Here is an 18,939-nt window from a genome sequence, read left to right on the forward strand (position 1 = left end):
GCATATTCGCTTGGTGAAGCGTTAGTTAAGTCTAGTCCTGAGGTTGTTACATCTACACCCTGGTACAAGGCAATTAATGGATTGAAGAAATGCTCAGTTTGCAAGGCTTGCAAACATGGTGTTAACATGACTAAGTATTTAACACCTTTTTCGGATGTTCTCCGCTTGATTACCAAGCAATTGACATGTAAAACTGAGTTCACAGTGTATGTGCTGGAGTGTCCCTGTGCCCTGCGATATGTCGGTAGCACGAAGTTGCAGGTGCACAAGAGGATACTCCAGCACATTAGGGCCATCAACACTGAGGACCCCACCTATCCGGTGGCTCGTCACTTTAAGGAACATCACGATAAACAAAGTCATTTACTCAAATATTTTGCGATCGATTCGGTCCCGCCTCTTCGTAGAGGTGGAAACCGTGAAGCTATTTTGAGAGCCCTGGAAACACAGTACATCCTTGATCTCGACACCAAGACACCACTCGGTATGAACACCAGTGTTGATTTCTATACCCATCTGTAAATTCCAGTCAGTCCCATCCTTCATATTTTTCTCCAGTCAACATAGTACTCTGATATCTCTTTATCAGTATTGCTAATACTTAGACGTTGACATTTTTAAGAAAAGATTGTGTTCGGAAACAGAGCTGCCACTGGATGTTTCCCCTACTATGACAAAATGATTCATGATGATCAATTTAATATACTCCCATAATCCATACAGGGAGGGGTTTTAACATTTATAATTCATTTTTTTCTCATCACTGCTCACGGCACCCTTTATTTTATGTTGTTTTTTGCATTGACACATTTATACTTACGTAATTGCGATTATATTTATCAAATGTATGTCACAAGTGATTTGGAAAATACAATGATTGAACATGACATGTGATATTCACCCACTTGGGTAATATTAGAATTATACTCATCATAGACAGGAGTGTGTAGATTTGTAATGGTGAAAACATGGATGATAGGGGAATTGAACATTGTGTCTACCCCTATCTTTTTGCAATATGTCGTTACAGTGAAAAACCAAAACTTTAGTTTTTTCCTCCCCTACACCCTCAGTGTCCAGACAATATGATGATGTCTGTGTACGTTGGTTGGATCTTTTTTATTGAAAATCCAGTCTTGCCTGTTGTATATATGCAAAATTGTTTTTTTAAATTGCAACTTTATTGGCTTGTCTAACGTACAATACAAACAGGTTTTCTATGTCTATGACCAGGTGCTTGTGCCTAACCAATAATGTGTCTCTGCAATTATACACTAGCACTTTAAAAATAGTCTGTTCCACCCCTAGCGCCATGTGACCAAGGCCTCTGAGCAGGCCGAAACGTTATGCTGGTGGTGATGCAACGAAATTAAAATAAACATAATTTTCACCTAGTGGCTGGGTCAGCTTTCATTTGTTCAGGATCGGTGGTGCCCCGGGACATTGGGGAGTGCTGGTTCGAGTTGGATGAGTGCAATGGTGTATATATATATATATATATATATATATATATATATATATATATATATATATATATATCTGCACTCGTCCAACTCGAACCAGCACTCCCCAATGTCCAGGGGCACCACCGATCCTGAACAAACGAAAGCTGACCCAGCCATATATATATATATATTCACCTTCCGAAGAAAAGTGCAGAGGCCACACGGGAATTTCTTCTGGAGACCCTTTATTGATCAAGTTGTTCTGGCGAATGCATTTCGGCTGCTCATTCAGCCTTCCTCAGCGCCCAACATTGTCCAGGATAATTAGCCACCAAGTGTATTAGCGTCCCGCCTACTTTTGAATGGTTTCAGTTCCGCTCCACCCCTCGATGGAATATATATATATTTTTTTTCAAGGTACATAGAATTAAGAATAGTAAATCAGTACCTACCTATATGCACTTACTTCCTTGATATTTTGGTCACAACATTGTGCCCACTTGCTATTCTATACTCGATATTCTGAACTGCAACCTTTTCAGCATTCCAGTGAATATGCTCATACAATGAAATTGTTAGGTGGTTTTGTAAAGAACCCACGACTACATTAGTAGTTAGCATGTGCATTTCCAGGGGTAGCGGCAAATCATGTCAGAAGGCGTGCCTAATTTCCCTTGAATTGTACAAGCTCAGAAGAACTGGTAAAAACAGCAAAGTAAATGTAAGTCTTACAAAGAAAGATGGGAGTTCTTAAAAGTGTTTAGTCTGAAAGACAGGTCTCTCTCACCACAGGCCTGGGTTTGCCCCTGTATTGCCTTTCCATTTGAAAGGCCTGTAGGACTAATGCAGAATCAGTCCAATATCGGACAGGGACCAAGTCTGCCGCAGTCATACCAGCTTTTAACCCCTCCACTTCGGGGCTAATTCCCCATCTGTACTGGGGGAGGGTGGCGCGCGCAGCGCCGCGGTGCTCATGACGAGCTCGGCTTGTCATGCAGCACGGTGGCGCTGTGCTCATGGCGAGCTGAGCTTGTCATGACCACGCCCATTCCAATGGAACGCCATGCACAGCAGGGGAATTATCCCTGCGTGGGCGAGGCGCAACGGCCATGACGAGCTCAGCACGTCATTAGCACGCAACGGGTTAAGAAGCACCTACCTGTTAGGAGATTTTGCAGCGGCCTGTATGTCAGTATGGAGAGGAGGCAGTGTTTGCATGGGCCTTGGATAGTATGTCTTGTATAGTAAATTATGTTTTAGGACTTTTTTCACAAAACTATTTGGCTTATCTCTTTCCATCCTCTGATCCTTTCTTTCCTTACTTTACAGGTTGACATGGAGAGAGTGAAGAAAGTCGTGCCCTTGTAGGGCCCACTGTGGTCCACTCCAACATCACTCAAGCAATGTAGGCAAGTGTCCTCCAAGACGTGGATTGGACCTTACTTCTTGTTACTGTATCCGCAGACTGACATCCTGGATTTACAAGACCTTAGCCTGTGGGTATATTACAAATCCACAACCGGTGCACCCAGGTCTCACCAGTCTTTCTTCTAAGAGTAGCCAATCTCTCCTTGACTTCAGAACAGTCCATGGGACTGGTAAATAAGGATTTTTAGACCCAGAACAATGTCGGGGAGAAAGCAAAAACACAGACTGATGTTATTCCATTCGGCCGAAGAAGGCTTTTGTAGGATGTCTTTTAAGTGGAATCCACTTCTGTATTTTGACTCGCTGGAGGACACAACACGTGAATAACCTGAAACCATGAATTTCCAGTGAAATATACCCTCAAGAGACATCAAACACGATGGTACATGTTTTGAGGAGTGACCAGCCTTCTAGATAACTGTTGATTCTGGGAACAGCGCTTCCTACTCTTTATAGCCTTGTGCCAGTGCTGAGAGAAGACACACATTTTGTTGTATTATCCTTATGTACAAAGCAATTGTTTATTTGTAATATCATAAAACACTGTATTATCCTGTATTTAATGCACTTAGCACTGTAGAAGAACACTCGATTTGTTAGGTCTGTGTGGCACGGTGTCTCAAACACATGCTGCACCCTGGAATATTGGAACCACGTCGGATATTTCAGCTTTTTTACATGTGTTTCCTGGGGAGACAGGGTGGTATGTTTGGTTTTAATTAATAAGATAGGAATTGCCCTGATAGAAATAAAGTTGGTACAATTATAATATCCATTTGGTTCCATGATGGAGCGGACATTCAAGAGAGTGTAAGATTCAAAGTTATTTTTTTTTGTGGACTTTTATATAACGCGAACTTGACCGAAAGGTATCAGCGCTTTACATGACCACTAGTTACGTTGCAAGGTTCTCTGGTAAAGGTGTTCCCACAAGTCTCATCTAGTCGCTGTCGGCTATTCTCATCACACCAGTTAATCACAGCAAATGCAAGATTCAGAGCAATTCAATCCTGTGCTGTTTATATCCTACACAAATAGAGTAAAGCATCCATTATTGAAAAAAATGATGGGACGTTGTACTGCAGAAATAGTAATCATTAAGGGCCATGCTTTTCAGAGCACTTGGAGCCCATTCCAGTGTGTAAGCTATACATGGCCAAGACCACCATAATCCAGGGCACAATGCTTGACACAGAGGGGTATGTTTACTAAGGATTGCACCAGCTCTCCCTTGGCACTCCATAATGTTCGCTGCACTTTAAAAAAAATCACAGTAAGTGGTTGCTGAATGTGTGTTGTGTTACACCACGTGAACCTGTGTAACTTAAGTGAATATAGCTCAAAATGTCTAAACAGTGGGTACTGGTCATAATTGGAAATGCACCAATTGCCTCATTAGAGTGCCCCAATTAAATGGTATTTTTTGTAAACTGGGTAATGTTATGTAACGTCAACTGATTCTGGGATCCCCACAGCCCAGGACACTGTTTGTCTACTGCATTGGCAGTCCCGGAACCATTGCTGGCTGCGGGGAGATGGTCTGAGCGTGGTGACTACTGTTGGAGGGCCAGGATATGCAAGGCGAGGAAGCCGAGCAATGTCACACCTTTTCCTGGTGGTATCATAGAAGGGACAGATGGCTGGTAGTGGTTTTCAATTAGATGAAGAATAATTGATGGTTATGTTCAACTAACGCCCAATCACGAGTAAAGACTTGATCAGACCTGCCACCTTCCATTTTCTGCAGTTCCCAATGCGACTTACTAATTATCAACAGTGAAAATGCGACACTTTCAGAATTTCTTTTATTTGCAGAGTTGAAGAGCATTAATTAGTACCCACGGGCACACTGATCGGACCCCTCTGCAGATGTGCGTCCAGATGTCCGCACTGCCTTCAGCATTCATTGGAACATTTGTCCACCCACAACATTTGTCGAGGGATTAGGATCATCCAGAGCATTGGCATTTAGCATGAGCCAAAACTTGGTTGTAATAGTAGTAGGCCCACAGCCGTCCATGTGAGCTTCACATGCACCCCAAGCATTGACCTGGGCTCAGAAGAGCTTGTAAACCCGCAACGTGGCTTAGCTCAACGCCAACACATTCAAACTGGGAGAGACCAATACATATATAGCTGGATTTTTCTTTGTACGTCCCTGAAAAATAGTTGCCCAGTATCCTATTTGTAATTGGTAAATCTCTTCCCCGCGACCCATGTAAACGCCTCTTCTACAGAAAAAAATAAGAGAAGATTATTTTGGGAGACAGATTTGGAGTCAGACTCTCAAACTATTTGCTAGCAGATATGTAATACGCCTATTTGCTTTGCAAAGCCTCAACAACCTTGACCACTCCATGTTGATTTTTCCTACCTTTCATTAGGTACATGGTACCTGTGGGATATACTCTGAATGTTCTTTTCCAGGAGCTATTTCCTCGGACCCAAAGATACTGAGTGGAAGTAGCACTGTGAAAATAAAGTAAAGCTATGAACTGCTCATTGCTTCTGTGCAGGTTTTGCTCTAACTAAGTAGAACAGCGCTGAGAGCCACAGAAGATGGAGCCATGAAAAGCAGACCGTTAACAAATATTGTATGTGGGACTCAGCTCAAAATATATGTTTATGTAATAGATTATATAAAGTTTATTTACAAAGAGTCTGTTTGTTTCTCTTCTGAATGCAAGTGTAACAGTGAAGATCTACTATATACTAATGATACTTTGAATTCACTGATGGGGCACATTCCAGAGGTGGTTACATTTCAAGGTAAGCTGACATTTTACTGACTCACTTCCAACCATGAGACTCTTACTTTTTTCACCTTCAATTTTTATTGAGATTTCAAATAAAGCATTACAGTCATAGAAAGATTAAAATGCAATCTTATTCATTATATAAAAGCAGGACTCGTTAATTCGGTCAGAATCAAGTACACAATTCAACAGCAAGCCATCATTGAGAGAGTTGGTGCCATATCCTCACAGCAACAACCCCATGTTACTCTTTCTAATGCTCAGTTAAGACATCTCCAGATTCCCCCATAAGACTGCTTTACAAATAAGGTTGGATCAACACACTAAAGACATTTCCCTTACTCCAGGATTAATTAACAAACGCCAGAGGGCGCATGACCGTTTCAATTGCCTGGTTTACCTTCTACAAGGATCAGCAAATATTAAAATATCTGATGCTTGTTTCAGTTCTATTTAGGGCCTGATTTAGGTCTTGGCGGATGGGTTACTCCGTCACAACGGTGACGGATATCCTGTCCGTCGGCCGGCGGGATGTCTGTCACCGATGGGATGGAGTTACCCGTCTGTCAAGGATCTAAATTAGGCTCTTAGTCTTTGTTGAGTCTTAGATCACATATGGCTTCCGGAGTAGCGTGCTACTCACCGAAAAAGCGCTTTGATGCATCGTCAGGGGTAGTAAGCGCTATATAAATGCAATTACAATACAATACAAAACAATACATATGAGGTGTGATATGTTCTTTAAATGATGGCAACTGCAAGCGACTTAGAAAAGAACACCAATATGCCTATTAAATTTGGGTGATTCGTGGTCTTTCTTTATTGGAGCTAATGAGCATTGGATAAATCACTACATCACAAGACTCGGCCTGATTAACAAAGGTAAATGTGCACGTTTGTGTAAGTTTACGCTTTTTCAAGTTTTCACAAAACTGCATTTTATTATTACGTTTATGACTGCAAAGAGTCCGTAGTTGGGGTGGAGAACTCGTGGAGAACTCCGCACATAAAAGATAGGACAGACCTATCTTTGTATGCGTAGAGTTTTCCGCCCCAACTACGGAGTCTTTGCAGTCGTAAACTTACTATTAAAATGCAGTTTTGTGAATACTTGGTTCCAATAGTGTACGTAGACCTCTGAAGGTAGCTTCTAATATCAAGTATGCGGCTCCAATGCGAGTTCCCATATACCTTCTTCTTCCTTTGATTTCACCAAATCCCTTTTCAGCAGATTCACAGTGATAAAATGACTGATAATGTAGTTAGTCCTAAAAATGACTGAGAATGTAGTTGGAAGTTGCCGAGTGAAAAAAGCGGAAAGCTAAACAAAGACCACACTCTGAAGGTCTGGACTGCAGAGCCATTTCTTAGGGTAACTGATCTTTATGGCTATGACAGAAAAGCTCTTGGCTAATTTAAGGGGGATTTCATAGATTCAGACAGGAGATATATGCTTTGGATTACGCCAATCTTGCATGTCAAAGCCTCAAACAGCAGACCTACCTACAATGATAACAATGTCACAAAGCTTTTGTCGATACAGTTAAAAAATGTCTCAGTCACAAAATAATAGCCTGTCGTGCCGTAGACAATGGCACTAGGACCCTGGGCACAGGGTGGGGGACAGCAGACACCGGACACCACATCCGATCAGGGGAGGGAACGAGGGGTCATTCAGGGACAGGACCTCGAGGTAGGAGGTCGCGGGATCGCCACACTGCAATGCTGTAGATATATAAAGAATAAAGGTACCTGAAGCACCATCACTGTATCCTGCGTGTTTCATACAAGGAAGAACACGACAACTGGCGACGAAGGTGGGTGCAACATCATGTGCGTCTCTGAATATGAAAAGATGAAAGTAAAGCCGATTCTAAAACCATCTCGAGTGAGAGTATTCACGTGGGGGGCCAAAAGACCAGTGATAAACCTGGGAAAATTCAAAAAAGAATTGACATACAAAGATCAAAGGACAACCGAAGAAATGCACATACTGAAAGGCGCCATGCTTACTGAGCAATGTCACGGCTCAAGTAATGGGTCTCATGGCAATGACACACACCATGTCAGAAAAGAAAAACATTCTGAGAGAATACCCCAAGTTACTACAAGGGCTAGGAAAGCTGAAAGGCAGACAAATTACGCTGCACATTGACGAAACGGTGAGGCCAGTCGCACAACACCACAGAAGAGTGCCAATACATCTGCAGCCACAGGTAGATGAAGAGCTTGAAGCACTACTAAAACAGGATATAATAGAGCCAGCGGAAGGACCGACACCCTGGGTGTCGCTCATTGTGGCTGTCCCAAAGAAAGACACATCCAAAATACGAATATGTGTGGACATGAGAATACCGAACAAGGCCATTGAACGTGAACGACATCCTGGACCCCATTTGGATGACATGATTAGCTGTCTCACAGGCACAATGCGTTTTTCCAAACTGGACCTGTGTAAAGGGTATCACCAATTAGAACTGGATCCTCAATCTCGGTATATCACAACATTATCCACCCACCTAGGTCTGTTTAGATACAAACGTCTGAGCTTTGGGATCTCATCGGCTGCAGAAATATTTCAAGGAACAATAAGACAAATAATAAGGCCAATAAAGAACAGTTTGAATTATAGCGATGACATTCTAGTATTTGGCAAGTCAGACGAAGAGCATGACAAAGCTCTAAGAGAAGTGTGCTCACACCTGGAGCAGTCCGGCTTGACACTGAATGAAGACAAGTGCGAGCTAGGGCGAAATGAACTGGTTTTCTTCGGTCACATCTTCTCCAGAAAAGGAATGCGGCTGGATCATAGGAAGGTGGAAACATTGGAAAAAGCAAAGAAGCCAACAGACGTAGCAGAAATAAGGTCATTCCTTGGTCTAGCAAGTTACTGCGCAAGGTACATCAAAGACTTTGCCACTGTAAGTGCACCGCTAAGAGAGCTGAAAAAGCAAGGACAAAGTTTCTTGTGGACCGACGAATGCAGCAAGGCGTTTGAAGAAATAAGAGAGGCCGTAACAGCAGTGGATCACCTGGCCTACTTCGACCCAAGACTATGCACCGAGTTAACAGTAGATGCAAGCCCAGTGGGACTAGGAGCTATACTGGCACAGCATCAACCAGGGAGGGACTCCCCAAGACACATAGTGGCATATGGAAGCAAGAGCTTGTCGGAGGTCGAAAAAGGATACTCTCAACCAGAAAAAGAGAGTTTGGCAGTGGTTTGGGCCTGCGAACATTACCACATGTTCATCTATGGGAAACCATTTACAATCATAACAGACCACCAGGCACTCACAACAATTTATGGTAATCCGAACGCGAAGATACCACCCAGGATAGAGAGATGGGGAATAAGGCTCATGGACTACAACTTCAAGATCATTCACAAGCCAGGAAAAGAGCACAACCCAGCTGATTATGTGTCGCGGCACCCTCTGCCACAAGCATCACAAGCAACAACGATGGCAGAAGAATACCTCAATTTTGCATTGAAGCTCAATACACCGACAACAATAACACTGGAAGAGCTGGAGTACGAGACAAAACAAGATTACACCATGCAGGAATCAATGAAGATCACCAAACAACAAAGATGGAGGCACGTGAACAGCAACAGTAATGTGGAAAGAGGGGTAGAGAAAGAGGAACTGCTCGCCTTCAAAAAGATAAGTCAAGAACTATCGGAGTGCGGAAATTGAATAATAATGAAAGGCACGAGGATAGTGATGCCCCGGACACTGAGAAAAAGGACAGTGGAACTGGCTCATGAATCGCACAGAGGAATTGTAGCAACAAAAAAAATGCTACGGGAAAAAGTGTGGTTTCCGGGACTAGACAACATGGTGGAAGAAATGGTGACGCGTTGTCACATTTGTCAAATAACAGGACCGTCATCAAAACCAGAACCGCTGCAAATGTCCCCACTACCGAAGGCGGTATGGACAGAGCTGGCAGCAGATTTCTATGGGCCCCTGGAGACAGGAAGTTACCTGCTGGTAATCATCGATGAATACTCAAGGTTCCCAATAGTGAGACCTGTCGCATCAACGTCAGCAAATGCAACACTGCCAGTGCTCGATGACGTGTTCGCAGCATGGGGCTCACCCCAGACACTAAAAACGGACAATGGCCCGCCATTCTCAGGCGAAGAATTCAAGAGGTTCATGACGTATCTGGGAGTACATCACAGAAGAATAACACCGCTGTGGCCACAGGCGAACGGCATGGCAGAACGGTTCATGGGAACAATGGCGATACAGAGGGCAAAACTGATACAAATATCAACAGGGCAGGCCCTATGTCAAGTACTAAGAGACTATCGCAACACCCCCCACAGCTCCACTGGGAGATGCCCTGCAGAATTGGTACTAGGGCGCTCAAGCAGAACGAGATTGCCACAAATAAAAGAAGTGGAGAACACAGAGCAAAAGGACATCGCGGCAAGAGACAAGGAACAGAAAGCGAAAATGAAAACATACGCAGACCAGAGAAGACATGCGGCCGGTACAACAATAAAAGAAGGTGACACCGTGCTAGTGAAACAGACGAGTAAGAAAATCGGACAGCGCCTTCTCAAAAGATCCTTTGAAGGTGACAGAAGTCAAGGGGCCAATGATCACGGCATCCGCTGGTCAATATCACATCACGCGGAACAGCTCCCATTTCAGGGAACTGAAAACAGAAGAAAAAGAGACACCAAAGCAAGAACCGAAAGAAGACACTTCACAAACAGAATCACCAACTGACGTCAGAGACCAACGACAAAGAAGGGAGTGCAAGAAGACGAAAAGACTGATTGAGGAGATGTAAAGAGACAGAAGCAGTGGACACACATAAGTCTGAGGGGTAGAGATATCTATCTCTCTCTCTCTTTTTGTTTTGTTCACAACAAAGGGGGAGATGTCGTGCTGACGACAATGGCACTAGGACCCTGGGCACAGGGTGGGGGAGAGCGGACACCACATCCGGTCAGGGGAGGAAACGAGGGGACATTCAGGGACAGGACCTCGAGGTAGGAGGTCGCGGGATCGCCGCACTGCAATGCTGTAGATATATAAAGAATAAAGGTACCTGAAGCACCACCACTGTGTCCTGCGTGTTTCATACAAGGAAGAACAGGACATAGCTGAAGCAACAGGTAAATAATATGGCAACAAAGAAATGTTGTCAAAACATGAGAAATGTGTCATACATATTCAAGAAATGCATTGTTTGCACCCTTACAGTAGTGTGCTATTGTTAGAATATAATCTACTTTTGACCCCAGATACCAACATATGTAGCAGAAAACAGTTTATGCCTTTAATATAATATCAATTTATTCAGAAAATGCAATTTCTTTATCCCAAAATATCACACATTTCCACTTTTAATAAAGAATTTTGCCTCCAAATATCAGCATATAGTTTTCTGAATAGGTGGATACTAGGGCAACCCAATATTCCCTCAGGAAATTTATAAGCAAAAAATATACAAAGAGGGCACCTGAAGGAATGATTTTACAATGGTGATATCCGTAATTCAAAAGACTGGTGTCAGCTGAATCCAATCCACAAACAAATTAATTTATAAGAGAAGCGCCTTTGAAATATATGAAGACGTAATCTGTCAGGTGTATCTAAAAAAGAAAGCAAACATTATTACAACACAGTTTTTCAATACTAAATCACACAGAGTTAAATGTTCTTTCAATACATGGAGGGTCACACAAGTAGCACACACCACAAAAGGCCACATCAATAAAAAGCCCAGAAGTCCATTGAGGGGCCTTATGGTGTCTCAACCACTCAGCCCAAAAGTAAAGTCTCTGTGTTGCTGTATATGAAGCATAAGCTGTGGCTTTGATAGGACAATGTGGAACACTTGTTGATGCTTCAATCTCTAGAGGTGATAATCCATAACACTTTCCTCATGATGCTTTCTCAGGAAGCTGTGTCCATATATAGTAAAGTTAGACCCAAAATACAGCAGGATCCCACTGCTGGGGGAGGGGGCATCGCAGCCCCTTCTCCGAGCATCAAAAGGCCCAAGGGACCCTATCCCTAGGCCCAAAATGTTTTTTTTTTTTTTGGACAGGACCCAGGCAACACACCCTGAGCTGCCAGAGGCCCCAGGCGCCCAACCGCGGAGCCCAAATTTGCTTATATGGGAAATAAATGTAATCTCCCACCAAGCGGGAGCGAACAACAAGTCCACTGCCAAAAAGCGGGAGCTTCAAAAATTCTACCGCCCGCTGGAAACGGACTTTTCATCTGTTACCGTGGCCACACTGAAGCAGGTAAGGAAGCAGATGAAAATATTGCCTTTGTCCGCAAGGTGCAGCATTAGGAGCTACTCCCTGTGGGTGGGAGCAATGTCAGTTCCTGCTGTACGTGGGGAGCTGGCTGGGGCCCCGACTGTGATGGGTGCCAGAGGTGGATAGCAGGGCACTGTTGGACCCGGCCTCGTGGCGTGGTCCTACCCCTCCCGCATGGCGGGCCCAGGACGACATCAGGCCTCCAGCGAGCCTCGGTTGCCCCCTTGGCACGACCCTACACGAACTACCAACGAGAGCATCCACCCTGACAAACCACGGCTCTCCCCCCTGGAACACGGCGTACCCTACACGCCCCAACGCTGCCGGTCCGGCTGCCATTCCGGACCACCCCTACAGGCCCGACTCCATCTTGGGCCCATCACGTCCCGAGCACGTGGCCTCAGCCCGACCCCGGCCAAGGCCCCAGCGAAGCCCCGACATCGAGGCACCAAGATCCACCCAGGGGGTAGAGTGGCCACTCAACGGATCCAAGAGGAGGGGAGTTTTGATGGCCCTCCAGCCGTCCCCGGACGCCTGGTATCGATCGCCCTCCGGCCTCCCTGGGCGCTGGCTCCACCCCCTTGCTGGGTGTCTGGACACCTTCATCCTGGCCCCTCTGACCCCCAGGCGCGGGGGTCCGGACATCAAAGGACTCCCGTTCTATATCTGGGCCAGCCCCGGAGTAGGACGCGAGTTGTATCCTGGAGTCGAGAGCCCTGCTGACGCTGTCGCGGCTGACCCCGAGAAGAACTCATTACCCAGAAGCCTGAACCATCTTGGAGCCTGCTGGCGCTGCCGCGGTCCATCTTAGCTGAACCATCTTAGCCTGAACCATCTGGGAGCCTGCTGGCGCTGCCGCGGTCCATCTTAGCTGAACCATCTTGGGAGCCTGCTGGCGCAGCCGCGGCCCATCATTAGCCGAACCACCTTTGGAGCCTGCTGGCGCTGCCGCGGCCCATCCTCGCCGAAACCACCTCGAGGCCTGCTGGCGTTGCCGCGGCCCCCTCGCCGTTAAAGACCACCTGACGAGTCCTGCTGGCGCTGCCGCGGCTCGACCTCTCGGAACCCCCCGGCTCGAGGATTGAGAGCTGTGCGCAGGGTATCCCTTCCTTCACCAGTACTGAGACTGTTCCGCTACCCTGTCCCTTATTTACGAGATTTTTCAGATCCCTGGATCTGCCTGTACATATCGCTGAAGACAAGCAACCTTTATTCTTGATAAAGCCTAAGAACTTATCCTCTTGTGTGGTGTCCATTTGTAGTGTTGTGGTTACTCGGCTGTACGATCCTAGGAGAGTACCCTCACCCAGGAGGCCTCTCGATAACGCTCGGCTACTTCTAGACGGAGGGGTGGGCCTAGGGGTGGTCAGTCAGACATCTTCTGCCTCCCCCGGGACCGCCTTTCTAACATTGGTGGCAGGCGGTGCGATCCGAGCCAACGCAAATCGTACAGAGAGTGATTCACCCGCTACTGATAAAAACACACCGCGACCATGACTACTCAAGAAACCAGACCGACGGCAGAATTCCGAAGAGAGAAAATGGAAGAATACAGTCATAAGGAATTGAAACAATTCTGCAAAGACTTGGGCATCGCTACCACTGGCCTAAGCACCAAGGAAGACTTTAAATCGGCCCTGCAAACATGGGTGGAAGCCGGAGACACGCCACCCCAGAATGAAGATAACCCGGGCCCGAACGGACGCCCGGAGACCGACACGACCCCAGCGGGGGAAAGACCCGCAAACATGGACACGGACCTCTCCCACGAAGACGCCCGAGAACGAGAGAGGAACCGGCTCCACGAATTGGAGCTCGCCCGACTCCGGCTAGACGGAGAACTACAGCTGGCGGAAAGAAAAATAGCCCTCGAGCAACTACGGCTGGAAGGAGACCTGGAGGAGAAACGAAGACAAAGAGACCTTGAAGAAAAGAAACTCACGCTCGAGCATGAGCGGGGCTTAAAGGAACTAGAAATCAAGGCCAAAGCGAGCGAAGCCAGCGCCTCCGGGGGCAAGACCTCGCCACCTCCTGTGGACACGAAGGTACACATCCCCAAAGATGTCGTCAAAGAGTACTATAAGAACGACGACATCCAACAGTGGTTCAAAGCCTATGAAGTAGCCATGACCGCCCATCGAGTACCCCTCAGGGACTGGGGCGCCGGCCTGTGGGGGAAATTCGTCAACGAAGGTAGGGACGCCCTACTAGAGCTTCCCGATGCCGAGATGACCTCATACGAACACATGAAAACCGCCCTCCTCACTCGATACGGACTCACCCCCGAAATGTACCGGCAGCGATTCCGAGACAAAAAAAATCCCCGGTACCACATGGGTGGAATACGTGAACTTTTATAGCAGAGCCTTCGAGGGGTGGATCAAAGGCAGTCAGGTCACCACCTACCAGCAGTTGGTCGCCCTCATCATATGGGAACATCTGTCCAACAACTGCTTCATCGAACTCCGACAGCATCTCCTCGACAGCAAACTGACAGAGCCACGAAAACTCGCTGTCGAGGCTGATAGATGGGCGAGCACCCGAGTCCCCAGGAGCCCGAGGGGAGACTACAGCCGGGGATCCCCGGGGACCCACCGACCCCGAGGCGGCGGAGGAGACCCGAGCACGGGCCGAGACGCCCCCACGGGGTCCTCCCCTACCTCCACTTCGCCAGCCCTGGGCCGAAGGGGGGCCCCTCCAGCCCGACCGGGACCCCGCCCGAACGTTACCTGCCACAGATGCCAGCGGCAGGGTCACTATGCTAATGACCCCCTCTGCCCGATGAACCAACGACCCGGCACCACCGGACCTCCAACGCGCCAGATCGCGGCCGCCGCCCTGGGTGAAGAAAGAGGCGAGGAAGAAGAGGACGACCCTGAGCAGGCCGAGTGGGAGCCCGCCGCTATGTCCTTGGTGTGCCTGGGCGAAAGAGACATGATCCCCCAAGCCCCGATCCCGGGCAACACACAGAAGTACCGCCAGTGGGTCACCATTAATGGACACCGGGCCGAAGCCCTCCGTGACACTGGAGCCAGCGTAACGGCGGTCCGCTGCCATTTGGTAACCCCTGAACAAATCCTACCCAACGTCCTGTGCCCAGTACGGTCGGCGGACAACTCCGAGAGCTTGTGCCAGATGGCCAGGATCCCCTTCGAATGGGGAGGGGTGTCGGGCATGCTGAAAGTGACTGTCCGGGATGATGCCCCTGTGGACTGCCTCCTCGGGAACGACCTGGAAAGTTCCCCCTGGGCCCACGTCGAGCTGAGAGAGCATCTGGGAATGCTCGGCCTTCCCGAGTGGGTCTGTGCGACCACTCGATCCATGACCGCCCGGGCATCCGCCCCGAACGAAGATAGCCCGCCTGAAGAACCGGAGTGGCCCGCACGTCCGCTGCCCGCCGTCCCCGAGGACGCCGACCCTGAACCAGGGCCCCAGGGGCCCAACCCTGAAGACCTCACCGAGCTCGGCCACCTTCCAGAACTAGCTCAATGGCGCCAAGAAGGTGGCCCCACCCGCGAACAGTTCCGGCAGGAACAGAAAACCTGTCCCTCCCTCGAGGGAATCCGACAACAAGCCACCACTCAAGCCGCTGGAGACCCCTCGGGGTCTCACTGGGTCTATTGGGACCACGATCTCCTCTACAGCGAGCAGAAGATTGCCGAACTGGGAGCCGGTCGGGTACTGCTAGTCCCCCTCCGATTCCGAGACTTCCTCTTGAACCTGGCACACGACGTGCCCCTCGCCGGGCACCTGGGGAAGGACAAAACCTACAGCCGCCTGGTGACCCATTTTTACTGGCCGAAAATGCGCAACGATGTAAGCAACCACTGCAGAACCTGTCCGACCTGTCAAGCCAGCGGGAAGAGTGGGGGGAAAGTCAAGGCCCCGCTCCAACCTTTTCCCGTGGTAACCACCCCCTTCAAGCGAGTGGGGATCGACATAGTGGGGCCCTTGGACCCCCGCACCTCTCAGGGACACCGCTTCATCCTCATCCTGGTGGACCATGCCACCCGCTATCCAGAAGCCATCCCCCTCCGAACCATAACGGCCCCCGTGGTGGGCCGAGCGCTAATAGGGATCTTCTCCAGGGTCGGCTTCCCCCGAGAGGTCGTGAGTGATCGGGGCACAAACTTTATATCTAAATATATGCGGTCCCTGTGGCAACAGTGCGGGGTCACATATAAATTCACCACCCCGTATCACCCCCAAGGAAATGGACTTGTAGAGCGGTTTAACCGAACACTGAAGGGGATGATCAAGGGCTTAGAAGAGCCCCTACGACAAAGATGGGACGTCCTGCTGCCCTGCCTCCTGTTTGCCTATCGGGAGGTGCCCCAGAAGTCCCTGGGGTTCAGCCCCTTCGAACTGTTGTATGGGCATCCTGTCCGAGGCCCCCTCAGCCTGGTCAAAGAAGGCTGGGAGACGGCTGTCCGGGACGCTCCACCGGATGTATACCGGTACCTCCTGACCCTCCGCAACCAGACTCGGAAGTTCCGGGAACTTGCGAGGCCAACCTTGAGGCCAGTCAGGAGGAGATGAAACGCTGGTATGACCAGAACGCCTCGTCCATCGAGTTCGAGCCGGGCCAGCAGGTCTGGGTCATGTCCCCGGTCGAACCTTGTGCCCTCCAGGACAAATGGACGGGGCCCTTCAAAGTGGTGGAATGCAAGAGCCCCGTCACTTACTTGGTGGACATGGAGTCCCCCCGGAACCCCCTCCGGGTTCTACACGCCAACCGGCTCAAGCCTCACTTTGCCCGCACTGAACTGAGCCTGCTGCTAGCTACCGATGACGGAGCTGAAGATGACTCCGAGCCCCTACCAGACCTCCTGAGCACCACTGAGAAGGACGGCTCCGTCGAAGGGGTCACGCTCTCTTCTACCCTGACCCCCGAACAGCACCAGGACTGCCGGAAGCTGCTGGGGCAATTTGCGGACCTGTTTTCACTCACTCCCGGGGTCACCCGGTGGTGTGTCCACGATGTCGACACCGGGGACAGCCCGCCTGTGCGGCACCGAGCTTTCCGAGTTCCCGACCGAGTTCGGGCCTGCATTCAGTCCGAAGTTACCAAGATGCTAGCCCTGGGGGTAGTCGAGCCCTCAGACAGTCCCTGGGCCAGTCCCGTTGTCCTGGTCCCTAAAGCTGCCGCCCCCGGCGCACCCCCGGAGCTCCGGTTCTGTGTCGACTACCGGGGGCTGAATGCCGTCACCAGGACCGACGCCCATCCCATCCCCCGGGCGGATGAACTGATCGATCGCCTGGGGGCCGCCAGGTACCTCAGCACCTTCGACCTCACGGCCGGGTATTGGCAGATCGGCCTCACCCCTGGTGCCCAAGAGCGATCTGCCTTCTCGACCCCCGACGGCCACTTCCACTTCAAAGTGATGCCCTTTGGCATGAAGAACGCCCCGGCCACCTTCCAGAGACTAGTGAATCGAGTGCTGGCGGGGCTAGAAGGGTTCAGTGCCGCCTATCTGGACGATATTGCGGTATACAGCCTCCGCTGGGACGAGCACCTAACCCACCTCTGGGAGGTCCTGACGGCCCTCCGACGGGCCGGACTGACAATAAAAGCCAGCAAGTGCCAGAAAGGCCAAGGGTCTCTGACCTATCTGGGGCACCAGGTAGGGAGCGGCCAGGTGGCTCCCCTCCAACCAAAGATTGACGCCATCATGGCCTGGGAGCCCCCGGTCACCCAGACCGCAGTCCGAGCCTTCCTGGGGCTCACTGGATATTATCGTCGATTCATAAAGGACTATGGGAGCATTGTGGGTCCCCTCACAGAACTGACCTTCAAAAGATTACCCCAGAAGGTGCAATGGACCCCCGAGTGCCAAGCAGCCTTCGAGACTCTAAAGACTGCCATGTGCACCGCCCCTGTGCTCCAGGCCCCCGACTACAGCCGAGAGTTTGTGGTCCAAACCGACGCCTCGGAGCATGGCATTGGGGCGGTCCTGTCACAAGTAAACCCTGAGGGAGTCGACCTTCCCGTGGCCTTCATCAGTCGGCGCCTACTGGCTCGAGAACAACGGTGGAGCACCATCGAGAGGGAAGCCTTCGCCGTCGTGTGGGCCCTAAAGAAACTCCGGCCCTACCTCTTCGGCACCCACTTCCGGGTACAGACCGACCACCGGCCCCTGCGGTGGCTGATGCAGATGCCTGGCGAGAACCCGAAGCTGCTGCGATGGTCCATCTCCCTCCAAGGGATGGACTTCACTGTGGAGCATCGCCCTGGCAACGACCACGCCAACGCTGATGGCCTGTCCCGCTTCTTCCGCCTCGGCGAGGAGAACCCCCAAGAAGATGGGTGACTCTCCCCTGCCTTCAGCTGGGGGGGACACGTGTTGGACCCGGCCTCGTGGCGTGGTCCTACCCCTCCCGCATGGTGGGCCCAGGACGACATCAGGCCTCCAGCGAGCCTCGGTCGCCCCCTTGGCACGACCCTACATGAACTACCAACGAGAGCATCCACCCTGACAAACCACGGCTCTCCCCCCTGGAACACGGCGTACCCTACACGCCCCAACGCTGCCGGTCCGGCTGCCATTCCGGACCACCCCTACAGGCCCGACTCCATCTTGGGCCCATCACGTCCCAAGCACGTGGCCTCAGCCCGACCCCGGCCAAGGCCCCAGCGAAGCCCCGACATCGAGGCACCAAGATCCACCCAGCGGGTAGAGTGGCCACTCAACGGATCCAAGAGGAGGGGAGTTTCGATGGCCCTCCAGCCGTCCCCGGACGCCTGGTATCGATCGCCCTCCGGCCTCCCTGGGCGCTGGCTCCACCCCCCTGCTGGGTGTCTGGACACCTTCATCCCGGCCCCTCTGACCCCCAGGCGCGGGGGTCCGGACATCATAGGACTCCCGTCCTATATCTGGGCCAGCCCCGGAAGAGGACGCGAGTTGTATCCTGGAGTCGAGAGCCCTGCTGACGCTGTTGCGGCTGACCCCGAGAAGAACTCATTACCCTGAAGCCTGAACCATCTTGGAGCCTGCTGGCGCTGCCGCGGTCC

General features: G+C 50.1%; 1 protein-coding gene across 3 annotated transcripts in view; it reads left to right on the forward strand.

Moving 5' to 3' along the window:
* The window catches only part of SH3D21 (SH3 domain containing 21), a 286,954-nt gene extending 281,422 nt beyond the window's left edge, over positions 1-5,532 (forward strand). For all 3 annotated transcript variants that reach the window (XM_078681198.1, XM_078681197.1, XM_078681199.1), the window contains exon 20: positions 2,775-5,532. In XM_078681198.1, coding sequence (XP_078537324.1) covers positions 2,775-2,813 — 39 coding nt within the window. In that variant the 3' untranslated portion in view covers positions 2,814-5,532. The remainder of the gene's footprint in view (positions 1-2,774) is intronic.
* The last annotated feature ends 13,407 nt before the right edge of the window (positions 5,533-18,939 follow it).

Source organism: Lissotriton helveticus, chromosome 3_1, assembly GCF_964261635.1.
Source record: "Lissotriton helveticus chromosome 3_1, aLisHel1.1, whole genome shotgun sequence".
Lineage (NCBI taxonomy): Eukaryota > Metazoa > Chordata > Amphibia > Caudata > Salamandridae > Lissotriton > Lissotriton helveticus.